The sequence below is a fragment of the Mirounga angustirostris genome, unplaced genomic scaffold, assembly GCF_029215605.1.
Source record: "Mirounga angustirostris isolate CCGP_5_RB_7025 unplaced genomic scaffold, mMirAng1.0.hap1 SCAF_5, whole genome shotgun sequence".
Taxonomy (NCBI): Eukaryota; Metazoa; Chordata; class Mammalia; order Carnivora; family Phocidae; genus Mirounga; species Mirounga angustirostris.
Window position 1 is genome coordinate 136604161 of NW_026991713.1, and position 27409 is coordinate 136631569.

At 54.1% G+C, this 27409-nt stretch overlaps 1 protein-coding gene across 2 annotated transcripts in view; it reads right to left on the bottom strand.

Moving 5' to 3' along the window:
* PFKP (phosphofructokinase, platelet) overlaps positions 1–27031 on the bottom strand; it is a 49398-nt gene extending 22367 nt beyond the window's left edge. The window contains exons 1-7 of one of the 2 annotated variants that reach the window (XM_054507387.2): positions 26840–27031; positions 15445–15518; positions 5207–5284; positions 2523–2712; positions 1218–1383; positions 432–476; positions 124–232 (exon numbers count right to left, since the gene is read on the bottom strand). In XM_054507387.2, the coding sequence (XP_054363362.1) occupies positions 124–232; positions 432–476; positions 1218–1383; positions 2523–2712; positions 5207–5284; positions 15445–15518; positions 26840–26951 (774 nt within the window). In that variant the 5' untranslated portion in view covers positions 26952–27031. The remainder of the gene's footprint in view (positions 1–123; positions 233–431; positions 477–1217; positions 1384–2522; positions 2713–5206; positions 5285–15444; positions 15519–26839) is intronic. The other variant, XM_045874497.3, reaches the window with a different exon arrangement.
* Between the last annotated feature and the right edge of the window lie 378 nt (positions 27032–27409).

The window sequence follows — 27409 nt, forward strand, 5'->3', positions numbered from 1 at the left end:
CTACGTGACAAGCCTGGACTCACTTGAGAACTACAGAGTTTCCATCCAGACTGGGACCCCCACAGGCTGCTACACACGGCGGTCAGAGGCACCGGCAGTCGAGGGACACAGAACGCACGTTACCTCGGACAGCTTGATGCACATATTCTCCTGCCAGCCTTCTTCTGGTGGGGATTCCGGAAGGAACACCCAGTCCGCTCCACAGGCCAGGGCGCTCACCAGGGCGAGGTACCTATTCGGAAACGGCACCGATTTTGGAAGGCTGCTGCCGGGCAGCCACAGCTCGGAGGTGGCCCCGGGCAGTCGGGACATGAGCGTGCATTGGCAACAGTGGGCTCCCGCCTGGGGGCGTCTGTCCTGTGGGGCACAGGGCTCTCGAGGGGGCCAAGCTGAGGGTGCTCACCATCCAAATTGCATCTACACATACGTACCCGCAGTGTCTCCCCATCACCTCGAGAACAAAGGTCCTCTGGTGGCTGGAAAAGAGACAAAGGAAACATCCACTTACCACCCCTGGGAACCGCATGAAAAGCAAACAGGGAAGTACTTTGACTGACAAGCAGGGTGGAAAGCCTGCTTCATGGTAATGGCCGGCACCTAAGCTTCCAAAAAGGGCCCATTTTCTACAAAAGCAGATGCCACCGTGCTAGCATTTCGAGCTCTTGCGCGCAAAGGGGCTTTGAAGCTACACACTTTAGAGCGAGCGCTCGCTCTCCCGCACACACGCGCACTCCCAGGACACCTCTAGGCTCCTCCCGAGGAGCAGGACCGGCCGCGTCGCTCAGCACACGCAGCTCACGCCGGATAGGGAGCCGGCCCGGGCTATGCGCTTGCAGGGCGGGGAGCACTCCAGGTGCTAGGAACGACCGCTGGGCTCCCCCAACGCCCCCGGGGCCCTCAGGCGCCAAGTGCGCCAGAGGACAAGGGGCCACATCCAGTCCTGCCGCGCGCAGACCTTGCACAGGACTTCCTGCTAGGATTATTTTGTCTTCCCTCCAGCAAACACTTTTGTCTCCTAAAATCAGGGACAGGAGTAACCTTTTACAGTTGAAAATAAAAAGTCAATGGGAAACCATTTTCTTGCTCTGGTTTCTAACATTCAGTAACAAGACTGTATCAAAACACCGGTCTGGAGAGCCGGGAAGGGCGGGCACGGACGTCTACACCGCAGCACATCTAACCCCACGGCCCTCCCCGGGCTCCCACGCATCTGTCACCTCTGGGCGGTGGTCATGATGGCGTCGACAACCTCGATTATCCTGTGCAAGGCGGAGTCGGTGCCGATGGTCATGTCGGTCCCACAGAAGTCGTTGTCGATGGAACCCACCATGCCCACGACGTTGAGGTACGCGTGCTTCTGCACCTGCTCCTTGTCGATCTCGCCTGCATGGGAAACCAGCACCGGCCGTGACCGGGAGCCGCGCCGACGCCACGGGCGCCAGGCTGCTGAGAAACAGGGCGTCCGGGTCGAGAAAGCTGGGGTTCTACACTGGCTTCCTACGTGCAGTTTTGGCTTCTGAACCACCTCATTCTGCACATGTAGGGCGTGATGGCCGGACGGGCGCGCGGGGCCTGTGCCCGGCGTCCGGCGGGTCGAACCCGACTTCTCTCCGGCCACGGCCTCGGGCACGCGTGCCTCCAAGTGAGGACGCGGCCCCGTCACAGAATTCGGTACTTAGGGACGCTGGTTTCTCACACGCGTGGGGCTGGCTGTCGGCGGGGATCTACCTCCCGGCTCTCAGCAAACACTGCGCGGTCGGCAGATGTGCTCGTCAGCGGGGCACAGGCGGGGACCCAGCAGCGACCCCTCTGGGCCACCGCGGAGCCTGCGGCAGGCCCGTATGCAGCAGGTGCCCTTTAACTCGAGCCACAGGCGGCCGACGGCCCACCTCCAGTCCCTGAACGGACCTCAGAGGCTTGGGGCAACGGCTTCATGAAGGTGCTGTTCCTTCAGGCAGTTCGCTCCCACTGTCACGTTTTATGCTGAACCGGAATTACGGATCACCACCCTTCTAAGACAGAGGTCACGGAACACAGGGGGTTCTCGAGAATCCTGCCCCCACGGCCTGAGAAGGGACGCGACCAGATCGGCCAGCAGAGCGTTTGCTACATCTCAGCTCAAGTCTTGCAACAAGTGGACATTCAGGAGCCCCGGTGGAGCAGGGAGGGGCGGTGAAGGGCAGCCCAGCGTGCCCTCTCCTCCGCCCCTGGGTCTCCTCTGCCAAGTGGGGACACACCAGGAGACCTACTAGCTCAGATGGCCCTCCGGAGCGCTCCCCGAACCTGTGCCAGGGGTGGGCAGTGCCTGGCACGGGGCAGGACCAGGAACACAGAACTCATCGTTCTCGGAGGCACAGGGTCAAGTGTCCGGGTGGTGGAGCGGAAGACCTGCACCGTCCCCCCTCATGCCTCTCCACAGTCAGATGGGCGGACGTGTGAGGTCAGAGCTCTCTGAAGGGAACGGAAAATGAACGGAGGGAACAGAAAACCCACACGAGCAGCACACAGAGGCAGGGATGTACCATTTTGGGCCAGCTCTTCCAACAGCCCGCTCCACTCTTTCCGGAAGATATTGGCCCCCGTGAGACTTCCGTCCCCGCCGATCACACACAGGTTGGTGATGCCCCGCTGAACCAAGTTATGAGCAGCTCTCAGGCGACCTTCCCGAGTGCGGAAGGCTTTGCAACGAGCACTGCCAATAATGGTCCCTCCCTGGAAAACAAACAAAACCACACGTGTTTATTTTCTTCCCGCAGGAGAGGAAGTGGGGGAGCTCAGCGCATGTGAATACCACTGTATACGTGCAGGACTTGCAGAATTAGGTTCCCCTCATTTAATCTTTTAAGTCGCTCAAGGGTGGGTACGATGGACAAAGGCATGGACATCATGCCCACGGGGAGCCAGCGAGGGTCAGGAGACCGGGACAGCCGTCAGGTAAAGACGCAGAGGAGAAGAGTCTGCAGGATGACCCAGCCATGCAGGAGGCCTGTGGTGCAGTGGTAGAGCGTGGGGCGGCTGACCCCACACCCCCGAGCCTCAGATGGATGCAGCGCTGGCCAGAGAAGCAGCACGTCCAGCAGCCCCTGGTACCATCAGAGTTCACCATATGTACGGGCAAGACAGAGACCAGTGAGCCAAAGGGATTTTTTTCCTTTTTTGCACATCTCCCTGCTGCACCCTTTTTGAAAGCTAAATCTCAAGAAAATTCAAGTTGGCTCATCCAAACTTCCGAGAGTGAGAAGTCGTGATTTTCCACATTTGGTTTTTCAAAAACGAACGATTCCTAGTTGCACTTGGAAAAAAGCAGGGTGCGCTTATCGGATGCGCTTATCAAGCCTGCATTTGTGGGCCGTCCTTCAGGTACACGCTCACTTCGTAAGGCGAGGCGCTCCCCCTGCAAAGGGAGCCTGCGCTGATGACAGCGAGTGCGGTGAGTCTGCATTGTGGGCACAGCAGAGGGGGGCCGGGGCCGAAGGTGCAGGGCACACAGCGAAGATAAGCTGGCTCTCTGGACTTTGCTTCGACCAAGAGCGATCGGAGGATCATGTGATTTCTAACAACTGGGAGCTGCGTCAGCAGCCCATCCACACTGAGGGGATCACATGCTTGGGGCCCCAGGAGCGAAGCTACAGCTGAGGAATGCAAAGGAGGCACCCCTCCCTGCCCCCACACACTCAGGGGCGCCTGCAAGTCCTGTCTCCCTGGGCAATCACATGTACACCCACTACCGTCTCCCCACCGGGCTGACGGACCTAGCACGTCGTGTGAGCGTGGGTGCGTGAGGCGCTGATGTGATCTATGCACTCACTGTGACGTGATCACTGCAAGAAGGTTCGTAGATCTACTTATCAGTTGACATCATTAGCTTTTTTTGTCGTAAGAACTTTCCAGGTCTACTATTTAAGAAAGTTTCAAAACTGTAATTATTATGCAGCACTGGTATGAAACATAGGATTTATGTGAAATGATCACCGTACTCAAGTTCACTAACCCATCCATCACCTCAGTCACCTGCACGTGTGTGTATGTGTGTTGAGAACTAAGACTTATTCTCTTAACAACTTTCAAAGGTACAATACAGTGTTATTAACCACAGTCGCCATGCTTGTAGGTTCGATCTAGAACTCACTGGTCTTCAGCCTGGAAGTTTGTGCCCTGTGACCGGCGCGTCCCCATTTCCCCTCCCCCAGCGCCTGGCAACCACTGTTTTGCTGTTTCCGGGAGTTCAGCTTTTTTAGATCCCACATGTAAGTGAGATCACAAGGTATTTGTCTCTCTGTGTCTGACTTATTTCACTCAGCATAATGCCCTGGAGGTCCGCCCACGCCGTCCCAGCCTGCAGGAGTCCCTTCCTTTCTTCAGGCTGCATACAGTCCACTTATATCTGCGTGCCACGTTTATTTGATTCATCCTTCCGTCACACTAGGCACCTTCGGTGGGATGGTACCAATTTGGTTTCTATTTTAAAAATACTCAATATGAGTTACAGATTAATACATGCCTTTCAACAGGTCCAACCACGAGTGAAGAACTTTTCGTCAAGTCCATTCTTTCCATGTAATCCGCCTCTCTGAGGATTAGGAGGCTTCCCTTGGTTACTATGTTTGGGGAATTTATAGGCGTGAAACAATCAGGCAGGTTTCTTTTAAATTCAAAGTAAGCCAATGTTTCGCCTGAAGCCAGACTCGCCTCATTCCTGTGCACACCAGAGCGATGAGCCCCAACTGGTTCAGGCCAGAACCGGGAGGCTGGGTTCCCACTAAATCCTGCCGCCCTGGGAGGGACCATTCCCAGGCTTTGTTACACTGACACCAAGTGACTCTCAAAAATCCAACAGGCGGGGGTATTTGCTGTGAACACAGCACCAACACACCGAGGCGGCCTCGATGTTAATCTGGTCTTAAAAAAAACAAAAACAAACCCGAAATCCGCCACAAGGACCATAGGGAACACGAGAGGTCACACGTAACTTTTTACTGCAAGAATAATCCTCTGTTTCCACGATGTAAAAGCTTTTTAAAAATGTTAATGAAATGACAAATTAAGGTGGCGTTTTTGGTTTTTTACCGTGTAAGTAGGTGAGAGTAACGCCAGGCAGCACATTAATCCGTGTTAAGTATTACCGGAGCCTACACATAAAAGGTTTCCAACATTTTAAAAGCGGGACTTACTTTAGAGAAACAGAGTATTAGAAGTCAGCACGTACCACTTGGAGAATGCTCGAGACGCTCTCCCAACTGGCTTCAACAATGTTTCTGCCACCATCAACCATGCCTTGGTAACCCTGGGGGAAGAGAACGGGAATCCTTGTAAAACGGGGTTAAACCCTAGTGAGACATTAGATATTAGATGGATCTGTGAATTCTGTAAAATGCAAAGGATGAGGACCCTGAGCCCCGAAGAGCCTGGTGGTTAGGAGCAGTGCAAGACGAGTGCTCGTTCTAAGCCTTCAGTGTGCAGAAAAGCCTCCTGATGGAATCTCCAGTGAAGGGAAACTTCTTGCCAGACCCGTCGCAGTACGATGGGGAGTAAGCTAGTTTATCACCTGACAGTGCCTGAGAGCCTGAAAGGGGAGAAACTTACCCCAAAATGGTTTGTAATCTACCAAACTCGCATGCAAACCGTGGTGTCAATCACACGGCATTCCTGTCGGGGCCTCAGTTGGCCAGGGCGATCCATGCTGCTCTGGATAGACACACCAGATTTCGGAAAAGAAGCACAGCCATCAGTCGGCCCTACCTTCCAGTTAGCAGCAGCTGACTACCCCAAGGGCCGGTGAGTGTGCGGAATGTGAGCACGCACTTTTGCCCGGAGACCCAAGGACCACGACCTTCCGACTCCAGGTGCATCTTGCTCCCCCCCCAGACTACACAAGACCAAGGGATCCGGAAACATCCACGAGAAACATCCACGAGCGTCTCTACCTGCGTGACTCTCTCCAGGACATTTAACCTTACAAAGGGGATAGGCACTAACCATTTAGAAAGTTTATCCTAACAGATCGCTACAGGGGATTCAGATCTCCTAATCTAGTGAAGGTCAAGAGGAAGGGAAAAATAAAGATTGTTCAAAAGGAAATGGCCCACGGAGTAGAGACCCGTGTGTGGAAGTTAATCAACTGCACAGGTGTCTTTACGGCCGTCGATGCATGCACCTGGGCTTACAAGTGTCCTTCCCGCCAAAAATGCGCTACTATGTTACGTGACTCACTGGGTCAATACGTTACATCTTAATAATATGTAACACATATTACCCTATTGTATACAATACATAGAACGCATTACTACATTATCTTTATATCAAGAAACACGGTATTATAGAATTATTTCTATATTTTATAGAGAGAATACATCTACACATACTTTTTTTTTTTTTAAGATTTTTTTATTTATTTGTCAGAGAGAGAGATAGCGAGAGCAGGAACACAAGCAGGGGGAGTGGGAGGGGGAGAAGCAGGCTTCCCACCGAGCAGGGAGCCCGATGTGGGGCTCGATCCCAGGACCCTGGGATCATGACCTGAGCCAAAGGCAGATGCTTAATGACTGAGCCACCCAGGCGCCCCTACACATACTTTTATAAATTCTACAGAGTGAACCTGCTCTCAACTTCTCTTTCTTCTCTTTCATTCCATGCCACCCTCCTCTTTCCTATTTGTCACACACATAATACTAGGCCACCAACACACACACCTGTGTCCCTGTCTGTATTTGTACATATTTGTTATATAGTTACACATTGTATATGACATGGAATATATTATATACAATATATAATCCTAGTTTCATACTTCTAATATATTGATACACTATATACTATTACAAATACAACCAATATATATTTTATATACTATACAGAGCATACATTGTATATAACATCTAATAGGTTATAGTTATGTAATATTTTCTACTACATAGTTACATATACATAAATACACATAAACCTGTGCATGTCACAGTCACAGAGGTGTTACGTGTGACAACCAGCAAAGGGACCGGTGGCCTGGAACGAAGCAGAGAAGCGGAGAGCAGGTGCAGGTTGGAGCTGGCCAGCCTCCCTGCGCCCCCTGCACGGAGCACGTGACTCTGGGGCTCTGACGCTCCAGAGCCCCCAGCACAGGCCCACAGTCTTCACAGGGCAGTGACGCGCACCTTCTAAACGCACCTCCGTGAACCTTAGAGGGTGCGCGTTGTGCATTTTTAGCCCACTCCATATAAAGTACTGAGCCGCTGTGCTTGTCACTGTGGAGGGTGAGGGTGATAAGCTGGAGTGTGATCTGATCCAGGCCTGGTTCCTGGAAAGGGAGCTCTTAAGAGAAGCGGTATCTACACGGGGCCCCGTGTGTGAGCTCCCCAAGCACAGAGGCTGCAAAAGCAAGCCCTCCTTGCTTCTAAGGGCGTCCCAGGGATCTTCAACAGAATATTAAAAATAGGTAGAGAGCCAGGTGATAGCTAGATGGCAGGCAGACAGAGAGAGGACAGACAGAGGGAGGATCCAGTTCACCGAGTGTGGCAAACTCCCAGGCTCCTGTAAAGAATGGCCCCCATCACTCTGCATGCATGCCACAGCATGGCCTGCTGCAGATACAGCACTCAACAAGCCCACATCCACAGTGGGGCAGACTGAGCTCACTTCCAAGAGGCCTGGTCGGCGGGGACACCACTTGGGAGCGGGCCTGCAGGCTGACTCCAGCTTCCAGAGCCTCGGCCACCTTGCGGACACGGACACGGCCCCTACGCAGAGGCATGAGGTCTTACCTCCCAAGCCTGTGCACATGGCGCTGAGGACGAGAGAAACCATTACTCCTGAGGCCAGGAGGACAGGTGTATGCGAGGCTGTCCCAGGCGGGGCAGAGTGGAGAAGTGTGCTACCCACAGGCTTTGGCAAAAATAGGATGTGAACACCCTCTCGACGCCCACAGCTGCGGGAGTGATTTCTGCACACTCCACCTCGGGGACCCAGGGGATGGGGCCGCCCCAGACGCTGCAGGGCTGACGAGGACACAGAGGCCGGGGAGCATCCCCAGCTTGTCAGGGGTGTCTCTGCTGCATGTGGCTGTCAGCCCTGGCCCGTGGAGGATTCCCGCAGCTCATGCCCCCCGGACAAGCACTGTGCCCAGCTTCTGCTGCTCCACAGGGGCCGTGCTGGGAACACAAAAACCCTCTTCGCCTTCAGGGTTCTTGCTCAGCATCTAAACAGTGACTTAATAAAAACATGTATAAACTGCTGGAGCAGGAACGTGGAAAATTGTTCTGTAAATCCTAACACGTATTTTGAAACGTAGAACGTTCTCCAAAGATCCTTTATGTCGGGCGGCATAGAGACCCTGGGACAGCGAGCGATAAAGGGATTTTTGTGATTAGTGTATCCACAGTGTGCTCCTGACCGCACGCCTGGGCGCGGCAGGAAGTGACTCACCCTCCATCTGCAGACTCATGGAGCTCGTGCAACCCTAGAAAAGATCTCCCAGCTGCAATTTTCAGCGGTCTTTCGCTTACAAGGAAGTGGTTACTAAATTAAGAAGACTGATTTTACAAAAATATACTGTAATTTATAAATTCGGATGTGCTGTTTTCTGTGGAAGTCTCTTTGGAGGCTTGAGTACTTTATCCCAATACAGCCAGAGCCCAAAATATTTTCTGAACTTCTTGGAATTTGCCTTCAGAGTTAGTTCGATGACTCGCACGGGAATAAAAACCACAGAAAACCCTTCAAAGCCACACTGAGTTTTTAACCCCGAGTAACACTGCCAGCTTGTTGATCCTCATTCCCACGATGAGCCCAGGAGACGGTCAAGTGCGCCGTCTGTCCAGTGACATCTGGGAACATGCCACAAACTCTGAAATCAGCTTGACTTCTTGTTTGAAACGGTTCTAAGCAACAGGCAAAGTCAGCGTAGTCTCCAGTTTGTTCCTCTAGAGACTGCTGCATCTAGAGGTCACTGTGACCTGCGTTTTTGGGCACCTGTTAAATCCGTTCTGAGGAGAGTCAGAGCTAGTCCACTGCGGGTGGCTTTCTCTTATAAGAGATCTCATACTACATATGGTTTTTAAATTAAAGACCCAGAGAGAAATCATAGTCCCGCGCTATATGGCCAAGTGGGCTTTTCCCCTTGAACACGTATGTTTGATGAGTGCACCTGTCTTCTCAACTTGATAATGGTTTTTTCTGCATCTGATTTCCTGAATTACTGGGTCAAGAGCTCACTGAGTGGCAAACACTCCAACTACCAGCGGAAACAATCTACCAAAGATAGCGTCCTTCAAAAGTATTTTCTAGATATCACGGTGACCAACACCAGAGACTTCTCCCCGTGCTTTGCTGCCTTGAGTAAATACATATTTTTGTCTTCCTGGCTTATTTCTTAGTAAGTTAAAGCATTTCGCTTACAGAACTTGAGGGCAAGCACATAGACAGGTCAGCTCTGAACTGCTCAAGTGTTAGAGTTGGTAAATGCCATCGTGCAAGACTAGGTGAGCATGAAAGAGGTGGCCAGAGGTCCTCTGGGTGGGCAGCGGTTTTCAAAGTTCAGGAATCATGACTCTTCTGCTACAGGAAGTTCACCGCAGTCCTTCCCGCCCCCACACCCAGCCCCCACTCGGCCCCCGCCAGGACCCTTTGGGGCACAGATGCCCTGGCCTGGAGGGCCCGACAGCCACTCCTGCTCAAGGAACCCATGACTTCAGAGTCACCTTTGCACGTGTCTCTGGCAAGAGGTGGTCAAACTCTGACCTTCTAAAATAGGTCAGAACGTGCAAGGTCAAGCACTTCGTGCTTGTGGAAACCTGACAACAGAGACCAGTGGGATTGATTTAGCCGTCCGGCACTATCAGATTTCTTGACACCAAAGCTGCTAATCCCCAGTTCCGGGTAAGTTATAAAACCCAAAGCAGGACACAGCAGGTGCACCTCCTCCAGGTCAGAGAGCCTGCTACCTCTCAGACAGCCCCTCACCCAGCCGCATGGTGATAACACACAGGAGGGGTGCAGGCGGTGAAGGAGACCATCCTTTTGTGATTAAAACATGGCAACGGTAACTAGTACAAGCCTGTGAAAAGCCCAGGGCACCATGGGGGCAGCAGGAGGACCGGTCACAGAGCAGGTGGGCAGTCAGAGCTGGTGCTCAGGGCGAGCAGGGCTGGGTTCCATTATCTAGCCGTGCACCAACCAAAGGGCCGGACCTGCTCCAGCTCGGCGGTCTCACCTCCTGGTCACCTGCAGACTGATAATTTCACTGCATGTGCAGGCATCCTGGTACTATTTTCAGATAGACGTTTTGTGGTGAAGCAGCTCTGACTTTAAGGAAGTGAAGGTGCAGAGTTACGTGTAAAACCTCTGGCAGAGGCAACAGTGTGGTTCTGGTCACACTGTGACCAGAAGGTCACACCTTCCCGGCACTTGGGGGCAGGGGGAGGCAGGGACGGGATGGGTCAGGGCAGGGATCACAAACCAGACACGCCCCCCCAGAGGTCACCCCGGCATCCGGGCCCCTCTCCTGCCGTCGGGTGGCGTCCAGCCGCTCAGGCAGTGTCTGCCTCACATGACACTCGGGGAAGCCCAGAGCCCGGCCCCGACGGGAGGTCAGGCCAGGAGGGGAACCACCACATCTGAAAAGGCCTGCCCAGCCTCCGTTGGGAAATGTGGGGTTTGGGTTGTCTGTGTTTCTGCCACAAGCATGCCATTTCTGACTTTCAAAATTGTGAAAGCAGGCAGCTCATCAGATCCGAGAAGTCACGGGCCCTGTGGCAAACAGAGGGTTTCTGTTCGGAAGGGGAAAATGATATTAACCTATTAGCAGACACATTATTAAAGCTTGTTTATCGGAGTATTAAGTCAGCCCTGATGCCCAGGACCCCAGCCCGCTGAGCTCTGTGGGAGGCCAGGGTCCAAAGAGAAAGCCTTCCCCGGCCTCTGGGGCAAGGCCAGACCCTGCACCTGCAGCCGGAAGCTGGTGAGGCCAGAACAGCGCTCTGAGCTGCTCTGAGGCCCTCTCAGTAGGAAGTCCTGACCAGCACACACGGAGATGCTTGTTTTTAACCCAATCAGCTGCTAAATGTGATGGGCACCACTCCAGCCTTTCTTTGAGCCTCAGAAAACAGGGATATGGGCCCTGTGGAGATTTACAGGTTGGCATGAGCATGCCCAATGGGGAAGTGTTATTATAAAGAGAAAACACTTTTTAAGTGAGTCCTATTTAAAGAGCTGTAATTTTTGTCAATCTGCAGGAAAACCTTCAGCTAATAGGATTTTGAGCCCACAGATTGCATGAAATAGGACTAGCCTGTCTCTCCGACCAAGATCACAGGAACAGAGAACATATCTCCTCCCCCTGGTCCACCTGAAGCCAGGGTGGTCTACTGAGCATAGTCTTGAAAAGCCACGTGATGTCCTTGCCATCACCATCCCCAAGTTGCTAAAGACATCTGTAGGTCTCTAAGGAAAAACCCTAGCCTAGAAGGGGAAAAAAAAAAAATCAACTGGCTCCATAGGTGGAAAGAATGGGTTAATCCACCACCCGCCCCAGCCTTCCCAGATGGCGCCCTTGGGCTCGTCATGCACCACACGTAGACCTGGCCCAGATTTACAGCCCTCCCCAGCTGCCAGCCAGACAGCACGAAGCCAGTGCCAGGCCCTCGGCAGAAACGTCAGTGTTCTCTAATCAATCCGCTTCCCACAAACTTTCTGCTAAGGAAAAAACCCCAAACCCTTTGTTTACATAACACTAACCTGTTTAACTGTTTAGGTGTGCCGGCAACCTTGAAAGCTCTAGGCAAGCTTAGAAACTGGACCACAAATGAACACACGTGTGGGACAGGTTGCTGAATGAGGTTTTAAAAAACAAAACCAAACATCTTCTCAATTTGAGTCCAAATCGGTCTCGGATGGGCGTCCCCGACAGGGGTGTGTTTGCCCCCCCAGAGGACAAACCTGGCACGACTGTGGGGCACGGGGTGGTCCTGGCCGGTGGCCCGTGGCCCCGTCTTAGGGGCAGTCATGCTAGGAGGGTACGGATGAGTCAGGTAAAACTGGCAGATTTTAGAGAGGCTTGGATTTCAGAGACAGGGTCGTCGACGTCTGTCCCGAAGAGCTGATGTTACCCCAAACTGGTGCACTCCAAACTGTCTCCCAGGGCAAAGCCCGAGGGTCTGAGGCCGGCCGAGGGCTTGGTCTCCAGTGAGTCCAAGACCACCTCCCATGCAGCTGTAAAGAACAGCCCTGGTTCCCTACAATTTCTCTTTTCTGGGGGGAGGGGGAGGGGGAGGGGTGTCGCGAGAAGCACGGTCCACTCTCCAGACCGATGACTTCAGTTCACGTGAGTCCAGCTCCAGGCTGCTCCCGTCTGCTTCCCGTCTCCAGGACTCACGGGCGGACTGTTCCTGGTTCCTGGAGGCTCTGCTCTTCTCCCCATGCACCCTCTATCTTCCACCCAAGGCCCAATTACCAGTAAACCAGTTATTACGAAAATAGTCATCCTGACATTCACTACCCTAAGCCTGGATTCTCTCTGGCTCTTCCTGATGGAGAAACTGCACGAACCCCTGCATTTCCCTGAAAGACATGGGATCCATTCAGAGTCAGGACTCCTCGCTGCCCATCTGTGGGCGGGAAGGGGCAAGATGCCAAGCCCACCCCACCTTTCAGAGAGGGCGTGAAGAACACGGCCTCTAAAGTGGGCAGAACACAGCCCCTAAAGTGGGCAGGAGGGGGGCGCCTGGGTGGTTCAGTCGGTTTGGGTCATAATCCCAGGGTCCTGGGATCGAGCCCCGCATCAGGCTCCCTGCTCAGCGGGAAGCCTGCTTCTCCCTCTCCCTCTGCCTCTCTCCCTGCTCATGCTCTCTCTCTCTCTGTATCTCTGTGTCTCAAATGAATAAATAAAATCTTAAAAAAAAAAAAAGTGGCCAGGAGGAAAGCAGGCCATGGAGAGCAGGCCACCTCTCCCAGCGGACAATGGGATGGAGGCATCTGGTTTCCTAGGTCAGGATTCCTCTGAAGAAAATCCAAGATGCTCTTCTCCTAAGGAAGCCCCAATGTCCTTATGTGTGGGCAAAGCTGCTATGTTCCTGCTCAATTCCTTAACTGGAAATGTGTGCAGTCTGGTAACAGAGGTCCCACTAAATATCCTATCTAAAACTGCCAGAATACAGAGCCAATAAAACCAACAGAAACACAAGACTTAAGTCTGAAGGATTAACGTCGACAGTTCCTATGTCAGTTTCCACACTCAAAAATTCAGCATGCGCACAGGCCCACCCTGCTCTCACAGCAAGGACACTCACAGCAAGGACACATCCAGCCCTTGGTTCAATGCGGGGCTTCCAGACCTCGGCACTGTGGGCCCTGGGGGCCAGATCACGAATTCCTTGTTGTGCGAGCTGTTCTGGGCATCAGGCTGCTGAGCAGCATCCCTGCTCTCTGTGCGTGAGATGCCGGGAGCACCACTCCCACCCGATAACGGGACAGTCAAAAAATGCCTCCAGACACCCACGCCCCTGGGGGGTAGATCCCAGCCCTGTTACTGGTTTGATGGGGCATGGGAGCTTTCTCCCAGCCCTGCCGGTGACAGAAGACACGGAAAAAGCAAACTTTTTTTAAAGAAACACGCGTCAGTTTCTTTCACTATAAAATACCGGATATGACTTCCTTCCCTTCCCTCCCACACCCGCTGTCACCTCAAAGACCCAGGGGGGGCCGAGGACAGAAGCTCAGCCCACACACCATTGCAGCGCCCCCGACCAGGGTGACACCCGCTGCAGGGCACGTTGTAAGCCGGGGGGTCCAGATCGGCAGATCTGAAAACACGCCGTTAATTACAACAGAAGAACCTCATCTGAGGGTGCCCCAACCCCTAGAAGATTTTTAAAACCAGGTTCACAGAGGAACTGTGGTCAGGCCAGGGGGTGGTGGTCTCTCTCAGCCCTCAGGCAGAAGGCAACCCCTCCCCAAAATGGAATAAAATAAGATAAAATAAGATAAAAAGGCAGAGAGGTCTGTGTGCATGCAGTCTCCAGAAGTAGCAGGAACGCACACACATGTGGACACCTGTAGGACACTAGACGTCGAATGGAGGGGACAGGGGAGGGAGCCTGGGGAGCCTGGCACTCTGTCCGCGCTGGTGAGGGGGCAGCTGGTGGCCAGCGCCTCAGCCCAGGGCCGACGCTTAAGGGCGCAACGTGACCCCAAAGAGCTGCAAACAGAACAGGACCAAACAATAGTCTGGGAGAGCTTTGGTTGGGCCCATCCTGTAACATCACCCAAATCAGATAAATGCAAACCCCAAACTCACAGAACCACAGCTCAGAAAAGCACACCAAAGCCCACGGCAAAAAAAAAAAACAAAACCTTTTTCCAGCAAACAATACACAAACCATTATGTGGCCCAGTGAGCACAGACTTATGAACAGCCACTTCCCAGAAGGAGAAAAGGACCTGGACAGTCAGCTCCTGGAGGGCGGGGGGCGCGGGGGGTTTAGGTCGGTGCTGCACACAGGACAGGCACCCAGGAAGAATCAGAATACAAAATACTGGGCGCCTGGGTGGCTCAGTCGGTTAAGCGACTGCCTTCGGCTCAGGTCATGATCCTGGAGTCCTGGGATCAAGTCCCGCATCAGGCTCCCTGCTCAGTGGGGAGTCTGCTTCTCCCTCTGACCCTCCTCCCTCTTGTGCTCTCTGTCTCTCATTCTCTCTCTCTCTCAAATAAATAAATAAAATCTTTAAAAAAAAAAAAATACTAATGGTGGTTTTGCAGGAACCAAGCCATTTAAAAAACATATGCTCTTCTTTCTGTGTTTTCAGCTTTATGAGATTTCAAAATTTAAAAAGTAAATATAAATTATTTTTTCCTGATAGTTTTTGAAATAACTAGCACAGCCCAAACTACACTGGCGCTTTCCCTCCAAACTTGGCTTACTTCTCCATGATCAGGACCCCAGGAGCTAATGGGCCAGGGCTGTTGTCTTGTTTCAGGCGCTTGGTTTCAAAGTTAACACATAAACGGTTGTTAGGGAGGCGGTCTGGGTTCTACAGTAATGATGAAAAGCTCAAAGTGGCTGTTTTCTTCCACTTACCTTAACACTTATTCAAATTCACCCCCATATTAAATGAATATATCTCCTCTTTAGGGAAGAAGGGCTACAAATAAATACATTAATCCCACGAGACCATTTTGCGCCCCATGGGCTCTCCCCTTCCTGAGCCCTCCCTGCCACAGATGTCACAGGCCTGTACCTAGACCAGGGAGCGCCACCCCCGTCCCGCATCCCTGCGGGAACCCCCCCCCCCGCCCCCCGGCCGCCGGCCCCTGGGGCCCTGGCCTGGCCTGAGCCTGCGCATCTGGGTCAGCAGAGCCCATCTGGGTCAGCAGAGCCCATCTGGGTCAGCAGAGCCCGGGGAAGGCGCGAGGCACAGGTCCCTGAGTCAGAGAAAGTGCAAGGGAGACGCAACACTGACCTCATAGATAAAGTACACTTTGGCCCCCACGTATATTCCCATGCGCACCACGGCACGGACAGCGGCGTTCATACCTGTGGAAGGAACAGGGACAGGAATCAGTGACCAGGCTGGGACGACTCTGGCGCTAACATTGGACCCGCTGGGCCCAAGGGTGAACCGCGGGCCCGCACAGAAGGCTCCTCACGTGGAGGACGGGCCTGGCGCATCCCTCTGGGGTCGATGTCAGCCCGGTGCGTGTCATCATGAGAGAGCCCGGGGCACCTTAGAGTCGCGGGGGGCTGTAGGCAACACGGCCCGCTCACTAGACACCAGCGGGGAGGGGTGTTTATGTGCAGTTAGCCTTACTCAAATTTATATGGAAAAGGACAATTTCGGTGATTTGAGGAGGAGATGAAAGAAAAATACATGATTTCATTAGCAGCTACCAGGGGAAAACAATTTTTAGTCAATGGCCTTATATTCAAAATAAGTAATGCTGTTTTAGTAAAAGAAAAATTAAACCAATATACTATAAATACCTACTCAAGATAATCTAGGACATTTTCCACACTTTCCCAGGGGCTATTACTTAAAGGGGATTTAAAGTGGCATTTTTTTTTTTAAGATTTATTTATTTGACAGAGAGAGACACAGCGAGAGAGGGAACACAAGCAGGGGGAGTGGGAGAGGGGGAAGCAGGCTTCCCGCCGAGGAGGGAGCCCGATGTGGGACTCGATCCCAGGACCCTGAGACCATGACCTGAGCCCAAGGCAGAAGCTTAACCAACTGAGCCACCCAGGCACCCCTCAAAGCAGCTTCGTGCAACATGGTCTCGTGTGTCCACCACACTCATTTGCTCTCCCCGGGAGCTGCACTTGTGAGCAGCCCATCTGAGCGGTACGACCACTGTGGAGACCTAAGTGAACAGGCGTGGATTTCGCCCCTGCAGAATCCTGTGTCATCACCGTGGCTAAGAGTTAGGCCTATGAGGACAAGGGCCGGGCCGGGGCCTCGGGGAGGACACAGTCCCCAGCCTCCAGCGTAGAGCCCCTGGGCTCCCAGCCAAACTCCACGAGCACACCCACCCAACAGCTCCAGTCTGCCTTCTCCACGAGTTTACATTTCAGAAACCAACATCGGGACTGAAGATGCTGAGAACACCAGCCATGAAGTAAAGGCCACTCCTGGTAACGGCATATGGAAGGCGCCGTGGCTCCCAGGGGCGTTAACAGACACGGAGACTCCATTCGTGTGTACAGGAATGGTAAACCTGCTCGGAAGATGGGGTAGAAATGTTCACGCCGCACTGATCCTCCTCTGAGATGCGAGAATAAGGCCATTGGCTCTCGAAGGCGCCGAGTCTGAAAGGCTGCCATAGGCCCAAAGCTGGACGAGCTGTGGACCTTAGAAGTCAGTCCACGGCTCACGCACAGATAAAATCTACATGGACGTGGACATGTGTGTGTCCGGAGTCTCACTACTTCATGTTCAAACCTCGCTTATGACATGAAGAATTTGAATGACCTACTGATTAACAGGTGTTCGTCCCTCCAGACCCCGCAAACTCCATAGATCAAGACGCGATGGACTCCTGTTCCCCCCTCACGCCCCCACCTTCTGCCCGTGTTTGCTCTCTTGCTGCAGGTATGGCTCCCTGTGACTCACGCCCAGTATGCACGCCCTCCCCAGCCCCTGCCCCTAAAACTGACATTTCTCCTGACCTTTGCCCCGAATCCTGACATGTCCCTCTAACGTTATCCACACCATGGCCAGAAGGACTTGAAATGGCTTTTTCTCTTTGGTTAGCAATTACACAAGTAATTTATAAGTACATTCTTTTTGTTAAAAAAAAAATAGATTTTGGAAAAGGCACAACTATGGAGACAGCAAAAAGATCAGGGTCACCAGGAGCTTGGGGCGACAGGAGAGGTAGTGATGCTATTCTGATGCTACACGGGTGGTTGCGGTCATTCCACATCTGTCCAAACCCACAGGACACACACCACCAGCAGGGACTCTGGTGGAAACCATGGGCTTTGGGGGAGGATGGGGAGTCAGTGCAGGTTCATCGTCTATAACACACGTGCCACAAGGTGGGGACGTGGGGAGTGGGGAGAGCTGTGCACCTGTGTGGCGGGGGATACAGGCACTGTCTGCACCTTCCACTCAATTTTGCTATGAAACAAAACTGCGCCAAAAAATAAAATCCTTAAAAAAAAAATCAGGGGGGCCTGGCTGGCTCAGCCCCAGCAGCATGTGACTCTAGGTCTCCGGGTTGTGAGTTCAAGCCTCACTTTGGGTGCAGAGATTACTTAGAAATAAAATCTTTCTTTTTTTTTAAGATTTTATTTATTTTAGACAAAGAGAGTGGTCCAGAGGAGGGGCAGAGGGACAGAGAAAATCCCAAGCGGACTCCATACTGCACACAGAGCCCTACCCAGGGCTGAGATCCTGACCTGAGCCAAAACCAAGAGTCAGACCCTTAACTGACTGAGCCACCCGGGCGCCCCAGAAACAACATCTTAAAAAGCAAAAGCTGCCCTGCGTCTTTTCCCCTTGCCTGCCCCCTGGAGCCAGCCAAGGGACCCCCGTAGAAACGTGGTCCCACGCTGTGGCACTGTCCTGGCACCAGCCGGAGGTTGACCGTATCAGCCTCCGCAAGCACGAATTCGCCCACGTTCCTGCTGTGGGTCCTACGGGGCTTGCACGCCAATCTGCAGGGAGAGATTTTCCACCTCGGGACTCCTACCTGCTTGGCCCCGCCCCCCGGATGCTCATCCTTGAACCTCAGGGCCCTCTACACAGCACAACCCACAGCTCCCCCAGGACTGCCGGATGCGACCTCGAGACGGGGCTCCTGACCTCCAGAAAGCCCACCCACTCCCCTTCTTGATGGGAGAGCGCCCCACGCCCGCGCGCGCTGTGGGGCAAGGCCACACGTGTGGGGCGTTAGCGCCTCCGCAGCTGGTCCAGGGCGCACGCAGCCTCGCCCGCAGACCTTACGGGGATGGAGAGGCCCAGCTCCTCGCGGGCCCTTCGGACAGACTCCAGGATTCTAGGACTCGCTCGGCGGCCACTGTCCCAGGGAAGTTAACCCCAAACGCTTCAACCACACCAGCACGATCACCAGGTGACCAGCATGATTAATACCCGACGTCAGGCCTTCGCCCTCCTGAGCACCCCTTTATGAGGACACAGCTCCAGGGGGTCGCTCCTAAAGGCACGATAAATTGGGGGGTTCTAACCAATGTAAGCAATGGCAGGAGGAAACTGTGACAAGTACACGTGATCCGGAGGGGACGCCCAGGAGACCTGTCATGGGTGGCCCGCACACCTTCACACCAGCCCCAGCACCTGACTCGCACCCCAGCCTCTTGGGGTGAACCTGTGCTCACCTGAGAAGGAGCTGGTCACCTGCGGCAATGGGGGTCCCCTCAGCGCTGCCAGAGCCTCCGGGGAGGGGGTGGAACCTTCCGGAGGGCAGGGACGGAGGAGCCGGACTCGGCATCTTCCACAAGATGCCTAAGAACCACCTAAGAACCACCTTCCAGCCTCCCCGGGCTTTTACTGAAAGTGAGTGCAGTTGAGTTAAACCTGCTGACCTCTTCCCACAGCTGGGGCCAGCCCCGGGCGTGGGGCGTGGGGCGGGCCTGTGCCTCCAGCTCAGGGCGGATGGATGCTCACAGCAAGCCCGTGGGGTCCGGAGTCCCCCAGGGGTGATGAGGAAGTCAGGCTCTGAGCAGACAAACGGAAAGCCAAGGGAACAGAAATGATAAAGGGCACACCTGCAGTATAAACCTTAGTCTCCGTTATATTTTAACTTAAAAGACGAGCGAATTCCCTCTGGTACAATGGCTGTGCATTAGAATCTCCTAAGGGAAACCTGAGGAATAAAAAGGGCTGCTGGTCCCCAGTTCTGGGTTTCACTGTTTGGGGCGGGGCCTGCTGGGTCTGCCAGGGCTCCCTGCCAGTGGGGTGTAGGGTTGGGCCCTGCGGGTGGACATCTTCCAAGGAGGGGCCCCTGGAGGACAAAAACCAAGCACAGCAGAGAACACCCCGATGTTCCCCCATGGCCTCTGTCACACACAGTTTGGACGATGGGCTTCATTCCTCGTGCTTTTGCTTTTGTGTTGGTAGCCAGATCTGGGAATTCAAACAACTCTCCTCATTACTACCATGGGAAAATGTAATCCTGCTACCAGGTCAGAATCGTAATATTTGGAAAGTAACCTCCTTGTCATTTGTAAAAATTTAGACCCTGGCCCGCAGGGAATGGAGAGGTTGGTTATGGAAACCAAAAATGAAATGAACAGACCTTGAAAAAATTAGGAGCAGCTGAGTGGGAACTGTGTGATCAGTACTTGAGATGAGACAGACAAAACAGGCCATTAAACTGCTGTCTTGATTTTACATATCCACTGCTTCTTACTAAAATATCCTGCAGGGAAGCAGGGCCGTTAAGATCATTCCTTCCTGAATTAAAATAAACACTTAAAAAAAAAAAAAGAGTTGTTCAATCAGTCACTATATTGTATATCTGACACTAATAGGACACTGCATGTGAACTATACCGGAATGAAAACAAAAACTTAAAACATTATAATAAAAAAATTAATAATTTAAAATAAGAAGAAAGATCATTCCTTCCTTGAGGTCATGGAGTGCAGCGGACCTGTTTCCAAATGCCTCCGGAGATCTGCTCTGATAACATTTAAACTTGGGATATTCTGCAAGAAGCAAAGGATATGTTGATTCTAATAAAATAATGGGGGTTCATTCTTGTTGTTTCCCACGTGATCTGAAGAGTACAATCAGTCTCCTTATTTAACCCTTTAGACCAGACTGTCTGGAGCTATTTCCCCCGGCTCATCACCTTCCCCTTGAGATGGCCACCCCAGGTGCTGGAACCCCACTGTCCCTGGGACGGCGGCACCTGGCCGAGTCAGAGCGGACTGCATGGCTCAGCATGGAAAAAAAAGAATGTGGGATATCTTATTGACGATCTTTATACTGATGAGGGATTGACTACTAGGTTGGATAAAATATACATTTACAATTAATTGTTTTCGTGTGGTGACAGGGTAAAGTCACATACATAACGGGCTTCGCGTGGGAGCCTGTTTCTCCCACACAGCATGGGATCTAGTTCTGAATCTACTCTGTAGCAGTAGTGTGTTTACCTTACTGCGGGCATCAGTGCAGAGCTCTTTGCAGAAGGGGATGAATATTCCCTTCCAGGTACCTAAAGTAGCTAAGCTCCTACTGATGGGTTTCCGCGGGTCTTCCCATTGCTCACTAGTGTAAGCACCGCTGTAAAGAACATTCTCTCACCAGCCTACCTGCTTCCACCTCTGCTCCCGTCCTCGGCCTTTCCTCCTGCAGTACAGGTAAGCTCCTATCTGAGGCAAAACCCTCCACTTACAAAATCCACCCCACATCCCTGGGTCCTCGCCACAGGGGCACCCTGCGGCAGGCGGGCCCAGCTCCACCCCTACAGCCCTCCAGCCATGGCCCAATCCACTCCCCATGAGACCCTAAACTTGGGCTCCCAACCCCACCCCTCCTGGCTGCCCCACAAAACGACCCTTATCAGAAGCAGCCAGGACCTGCAGGGGTTTTCTTGCTCCCACGAGGTAAATCCAAAGTCCTCATTGCCTGGCCCTCCCGGGAGCCTCACCCATCTGGCCCTGACCTCCTCCTCCCAGCCCCTACACACACTTCCCCCCTCAGCAGGGCTGCTTTGCCCCAGCTCACGCCTCAGCCCCTGTGGGTTGGGGGTCGGTGCACAGTCCCTGACCACAGGTGCCCGGGGCCTTGCAGAAAAAGGGGCTCCTTCCTAGGTCTGGCTTGCTTCCAGCACTCAGTGCCAGCCCCCTGAGAGACGGGGGTCCACTGTCGGCCTGAGGCATGGCCTCGCACCTCCACGGTCATCATTCATTGGTGGGATGAGGATATGAAAAGGGGAACCAGACCATAGGAATGTTAACCCAGAGCTGAACCAGTCACCCTACACCACTCATCCGACCATTTTCTGGCCAAAAGAAACGTCCAGCCACGTCACTTATTTACACCTTTTTATACAAGGGGTCCTAGGGTCATTAACCTTCCCAGTCAAGGTTCTCATCAAGGTCAGAAAGCCATCCTCCGAAACTGCCCCATGCACCCGGGACGCAAGCGTGGGGGACCAGGTGTGATTCTCAGGCCCCCACTAGACCCAGACCCACAAAATCAGAAGGGCTATGCAACCGGGAGGGAGGAAGCTCGCGAGCCCCCAGGGGCAGGAGGGCTGGCGGGGTCCTGAGCGGTGTGCTGCCCTTTCTCTTCTGCGCCTCCCCCTGTCCTCCTCCTTCCACTGAAGGGAAGAGGAAGAAGGGAGGATGGAAGAGGACAGCGGGTGAGTGACTCTGCGTCCTTCATTTTGCAAACGAAAAACAGAGGCCCTGCCCAAGGCTAGCAGAGAGCAGAACCAGGAACCAGGACCTATTAATCAGTCTTGCGACTCTCGAGGCTCTGCTCTGCCACACGCTTTGCTGCTTCTTATCCTGACAAGCACAATTACTGTAATTCCCAGCAAGCTAAGTAGACAGTGGCGAAGATGCAGGGCCCGAAGGGGCAGTGGGAGGACACGGGAGCTTCCTGGCAGGGGCGCTGCAGCAAATAAAAAGGGAGCCCTGTGCCAAGCTTGCTTTTTCTCAACATAAGACTGCCTGTTCTTTATCCAAATACACCTTCCCAACCTAGTTACAACCGCACTAGGCCTACAGTTTTGTGTCCCGACGTCTGCCCTTACCACGTTGCTGGCCCATCTCCAGGCTTCTAATGGTGATTGCTTCTGACGGTCCATCAGGTTGGTGGAGCGTGTCCCACCGGCCCCAGTTCTCCCTGATGAAAGGTTTCAGTTCTGAACCAAAGCTGTTTGTTCCCCCCAAGGCAGGATTGAGTTTTTCTGAAAGAAGACAGAAGCGTCTAGCTTCTGAGAGTCGCCTGGGGGTGCCCCGCAGAGTGTGTGCATTACAGAAGAGGGTGCAGTGGCTGATGGCCCAAGGCACTCATGGGGTGAGCACTGTAGTTCTAACACACCGCCTCCTAGATGCAACCGTGCTTGCTAAATTAATTACTAAATTTTACATGGAAAAAAATCCTCCTACTCTAGAACGTATGTGTACAGAGTTCCAGGATAGTAAGGGGCCCCCAGGCCTGGGCCCCCGTTTCCCTCTGCACCGAGCTGGGTTTTGCAGCCAGCACACCTCCGAATGAATACAGAAGGATCCTGCACAAGCGGGGCCCCAGTGCCATATTCAAGCAGTACGTGATCAATGGCCGAACCGCCCCGTGCTGGGCTCCAGCCACCAGTGCCCCGCATTTCTGCCGACCGCTATAAAGTTCCAAGCTTTGAGGCATTAGCCATTCCCAGATCCTGCTCTGCAGATAGAAGAGTGCTTCTGATTAGTGAAGGTTCAAGTCACTGGAATGACTTAATGAGAAGGAAGGAGCCCGGATTGCAGTCACCCAGCATTTTACGAAAGGGAGTGGCCCATAGGGCCCTGGAGGGATTCAGAGGGAGCCATCCAGCAAACATCTGAGAGCCTGCCTCCTGCCGCATCCTGTGCTGGACACCAGAAATGCACTGAAGACGACCTCCCATCCTCTCTGCAGCCTCAGGGCTCAGCCCCGTCTACCACTTAGAACTCAAGGAAGCCAGTTCCTCGCAAAGCTCGCTCACTCCCGCGTGAACCAAGAAAAAGTTAGTGCACACAAGCGTAGCGCCCGCCACCAGCAAACGTTAGTGATTCTTGCTGTTCTTTTAAAGACTGACACAGACTCAATTTATGTGAATTCTCTGGATACTGTATTCATGTTTGCTTCGCCTTAGGCAAGAGGACTTTATAGCCACGCTGCCTGCAGGGGGCACTCAATTTCTCCACCTTCTCATCTGCACCTGGCTGATCCCACAGACTGTGTCTATGCCCATGAATCATTTTTGGTGGATGACACAATCTTGCTCGAGGGTAGCTACTTACTTAGTCATGGAAAGGCTGTCTGTCCAGCAAGGTGGAAATTCAGTTTTAACTTGCAGACATGCCTTGTGACAGCAGAAGAAACCCGAAGAATGAGAAAAGTAATTAGCCCTGGAAATAGTCTTCCTTAGTGGGCGGGGCTGGGGCAGTAAGAATAGAGATGCAGGATTTACTTTTGTTTTTTAATAATTACTAAATTCGACTGGAAAACAAAGTGTTTCATCACTCTGGCTTTGGCTGACCTAGTGCTATCCCTGTAAAAAGGTATTTTCTGCTCTACTACCAAAGCTGTTTAAAAATCATCTGGACGCCCCTGAGTGGCTCAGTGGGTTAAGCATCTGACTCTTGATTTTGGCTCAGGTCTTGATCTCAGGGTCTTGAGATGGAGCCACGAGCCAGACCCTGCCCTCAGCAGGGAGTCTGCTTGGGATTCTCTCTCTCCCTCTCCCCCTTCCCCCCAACCCCACTGTCTCTCTCTCTCTCTCTCTGTAATAAGTAAGTACAGCATACATAAATAGAACCTTTAAAACTTGGACTTTCACTTTACAAGGCCCCTGAAGAGCATGGCCTCCTGGGAAGTCCCTGGGACTGAAATCTGACAGAAGTTGGTTTAAATACTGATAGAGGCCACATATGAGCTGTGTAACCCAAACCAAGTTGCTTATGTCTCCGTAGGTCTCTCTCCCCACCTCCAAAACGAAGACATACATATCTGGAAGCAATGTGATCAGGCCTGGAGATAACTGTAAAGCTCCTGGGACACAAAATGTGCCCAATAAATAGTAGCTATGCTCACCTCCCCCGCCGCCCCGCCCCAGTTGGAATTTGACCAAAATTTTACATCTGATTGGAAAACCTGACATTAAGACTTACATATGCTCCCCTGGATCTTTAGCAAGGAGCCAAATTCTCTCTACTGCAGGGAAAATCAAGTACTGACAGAATTTGGAGTCAGGATAAAATGGCAAAAGAACCAAGCGTCTCAGACAATATCTCTAAGAATGACCTTGTCTAAGGGTCTGTAAACATGTTGCTGCTAAGACCAGCCCCTCTGAGCACATGTCTAGACAAGCCTTCTCAGAAGGACATGTGCTCAGATGCTCCATCAGGTCAGAGCAGCAAAAAAGCGGGAGACCGTGCTTTGCACGAAGTCCAAGAAAACCTCCCTTCTGCCTGGGGTGAAATGCCGGGAGCACAGGGGCTCTCCCTGGGCCAGCCCTGAGGTATCAGCTGAGAGCATCTCCCGTGGCCCTGACACCAACCAAGCAGGCTTCTCATGTAATTTGGGTTCTCAGAGTATCCTGTTCCACTAAGCAGAAGACAGGTGGACTTCCTGGCCCCTACTGGAACTACTCACAAGTGGCTGAGCCGGGCTAGGTTCTGTGTGTTGCACCACGGTCCCCAGTGCCTGCACGTCATTTACCAAGTAGCTGAGCAAACTCTTGGACAGGGATTCCAAAGAGTGGACACATAAATGCTTTTTTTTTTTTTTTCCCCAACAGACACAGCACCTTAATTGTCAAATAACCTTGAAACTCTGGCCTTGAAGCCTGGTGGTTTTAGAGACTAGTTCCTCTTCCTGTGCCAACGTTGTATTCCCTTGCAGGGCCCCAATTGTGCTTCCTAATTCGTGCTAGGGCAGGTCTCCAGACGCACATGCTTTTTATGCCATGTGGTAGGAAGCCACTCTTAGCCCCACCGCGACCCCACAGGGCTCCACGTGGCACACCTCTAAGTGTTCATTTACGTCACGTGGGCGATATCCTCGGTGTCACTGCATTTCCCCAATCCGGGCCTTGGCTCTACCACCTTTTCCTTCTCCGGAATGTTTTTACACCGGGGCTCACTTTACTAGAATACCAGTTCAGGCAGAACAGCCCGGCTTCGCTCGCGGGCGCAAAAGCGGCCTGTGCGGTGGGGGCGGTGACTGGCGCCGCGGTCCCCGCCCACAACAGGACGAGGCGGGTCTCACCGAGGATTCACGCTCCGGGGACTCAGGCTCCGGGGACGCTGCCCGCGCTGAAGCGCCATCCCCTCACCTACTGCGCCCCGCGCGCCGGCTGCGGGACTTGATGCCTAGGGCCAAGGGCGCAGGGCGCGCGGGCGGCGACTGGCCGGGCATCACGTAGACGCGCGGCGGGCGGGGCTGCGGCCACAGCGCCCCAACCTGCCAGCCCCGCCCGACTCAAGGGCGAAGGCAAGGTCAGGCGCACCGCGGACGGTGGGCAGCAGGCGAGGGCGCCCGGCGCAGCACCTGAGCATCCCTCCACCTGGTGTGTCCTGGAAATCTGGAAAAATCGGGCACCAGGGGTAGGAGAAAGAGGAGGAAAGAAAAACCAAACCCAGCTTGGGGAGGCGTCCCCAGCCAGGGCGATCTTAGGCTCCAGGGACGCATCCGCCCGCAAAGCGGCGATCCACTTTCTAGCGGGCGGCTCGCCCCACCCAGGGATTTACCTGGATCAGGAAACCCCACCGCCTGGAAATCCCTGTGCCCCACGTGCACCCAGCGCCAGGGGCCCGGGCGTGGCCATGTCACCCCCTCCTTTAAATTTAAATACTCTTTAGGTATCCGCGGGCCCTGGGCTTGGGTCCCCTTCTCCCCCAAATCTGCCTCCACATGGTGGGGGGAGGAGGGCTGGAGTCCGCAACCCGGGTGCTGGTGACGTCCCAGAGACCCGGCTTCCTGGTCCTTCCCAGCCGGAGGAGGCTGGCGGGGCGGGCCTTGTGACCTATTTCAGTTTTCGGTTTTGTCAGGAGAGCGGTGGAAAGCCTCCAGCGGAAACTGGGCCGTGGGCATCCCGGGCGGGGTCCCCTCGCGCCCCTCGCCGCGCCCCACCAGGCAACAGCGGGGACCCCGCCCGCGCCGCGCGGGGGACGCGAATCCGCAGGACGCGCGGCGGGGATCCGTTGTTTCCACCCGGTGGGGGCGGGGTGCGAGGGGGGTGGGGGCCGCGGCATCCAGGTGGCCGCGCAACTCCTAAGCTTCCCAGGGGTGTCGGCCCCACCCTACGACTCGGACGAGAAATGACCTCCAAGGGCCGTCCAGGAGACCCCACAGCCAGTCTCAATTTAAAAACTAAACGTGGAGGGGGGAAATTAATTGATCTTCCCGATAAAGGATCCTAAGGCCACATTCTTCCCTCCTCCTGCGGGAGGGAAGACTCCTCCAGACTCCTCCTGAGGCTGCACCGCCCACTCCTGCCCCGGAAGGTACCCCTGCGGTTCCCGGGCGCCAGGATTTCTCCCCCACCCTGCTCTGAGCCGCAGTACCCCCTCTCCCTCGCTTCCTCCTGGGGCTCCCATCGCTTGTCCCCGCTTGCCCCGCGTACCCCATCCCCTCTTCCCGGTCCCTCCTCCCATCACTTATCCCCCGGCCCGGTCAGGCGGTCGCGCACCTTGGGCATCCCCGCCGCTGGTCAGCACTCCGATGGCCTTGCCGGCCCCGGAGAGGTGCTCCAGGCACTTTCGGAAGGAGACCTTGCGGTTGGCGACATCTTCGTCGTCCATGGCGAGCAGGCCGAGACTGTGCTGGGGCGGGTGCTCAGCAGGCAGTGCCCCCGCCCGCGCCACTGCGACTCGGAACCGTCCGCCCCGCCCGCTCGGCGCGCGCCAATGGGCGGCCAAGGGCGGGCTCCAGGGCGCGGGGGCCGGCCGGCGGGACGCGCGGGGCGGGGGCGCGCCTCAGGCCAGTCGGGGAGCTCGGCGGGTGGTGGTGCGTCCAGGGTGGGGGAGCGCCGCAGGTGGGGGGAGGTACGAGGGGAGCGGGCGGACCCAGCGCCGAACGTGGGCGGGAGGAGCGCGGCGGAGGAGCGCCACAGGTGGGGGCGGGGGCAGCGGATGGTCTGAGAGGGGCGGGGCGGCAGGTGGAGGGTGCATCGCTGGGTGGAGGAGGATCAAGGTCCCCTGGGGAGCATCCCCGGGGGAAAGAAAAGCATGGCAGGTGGGCGGAGCATCTTAGATGGGCG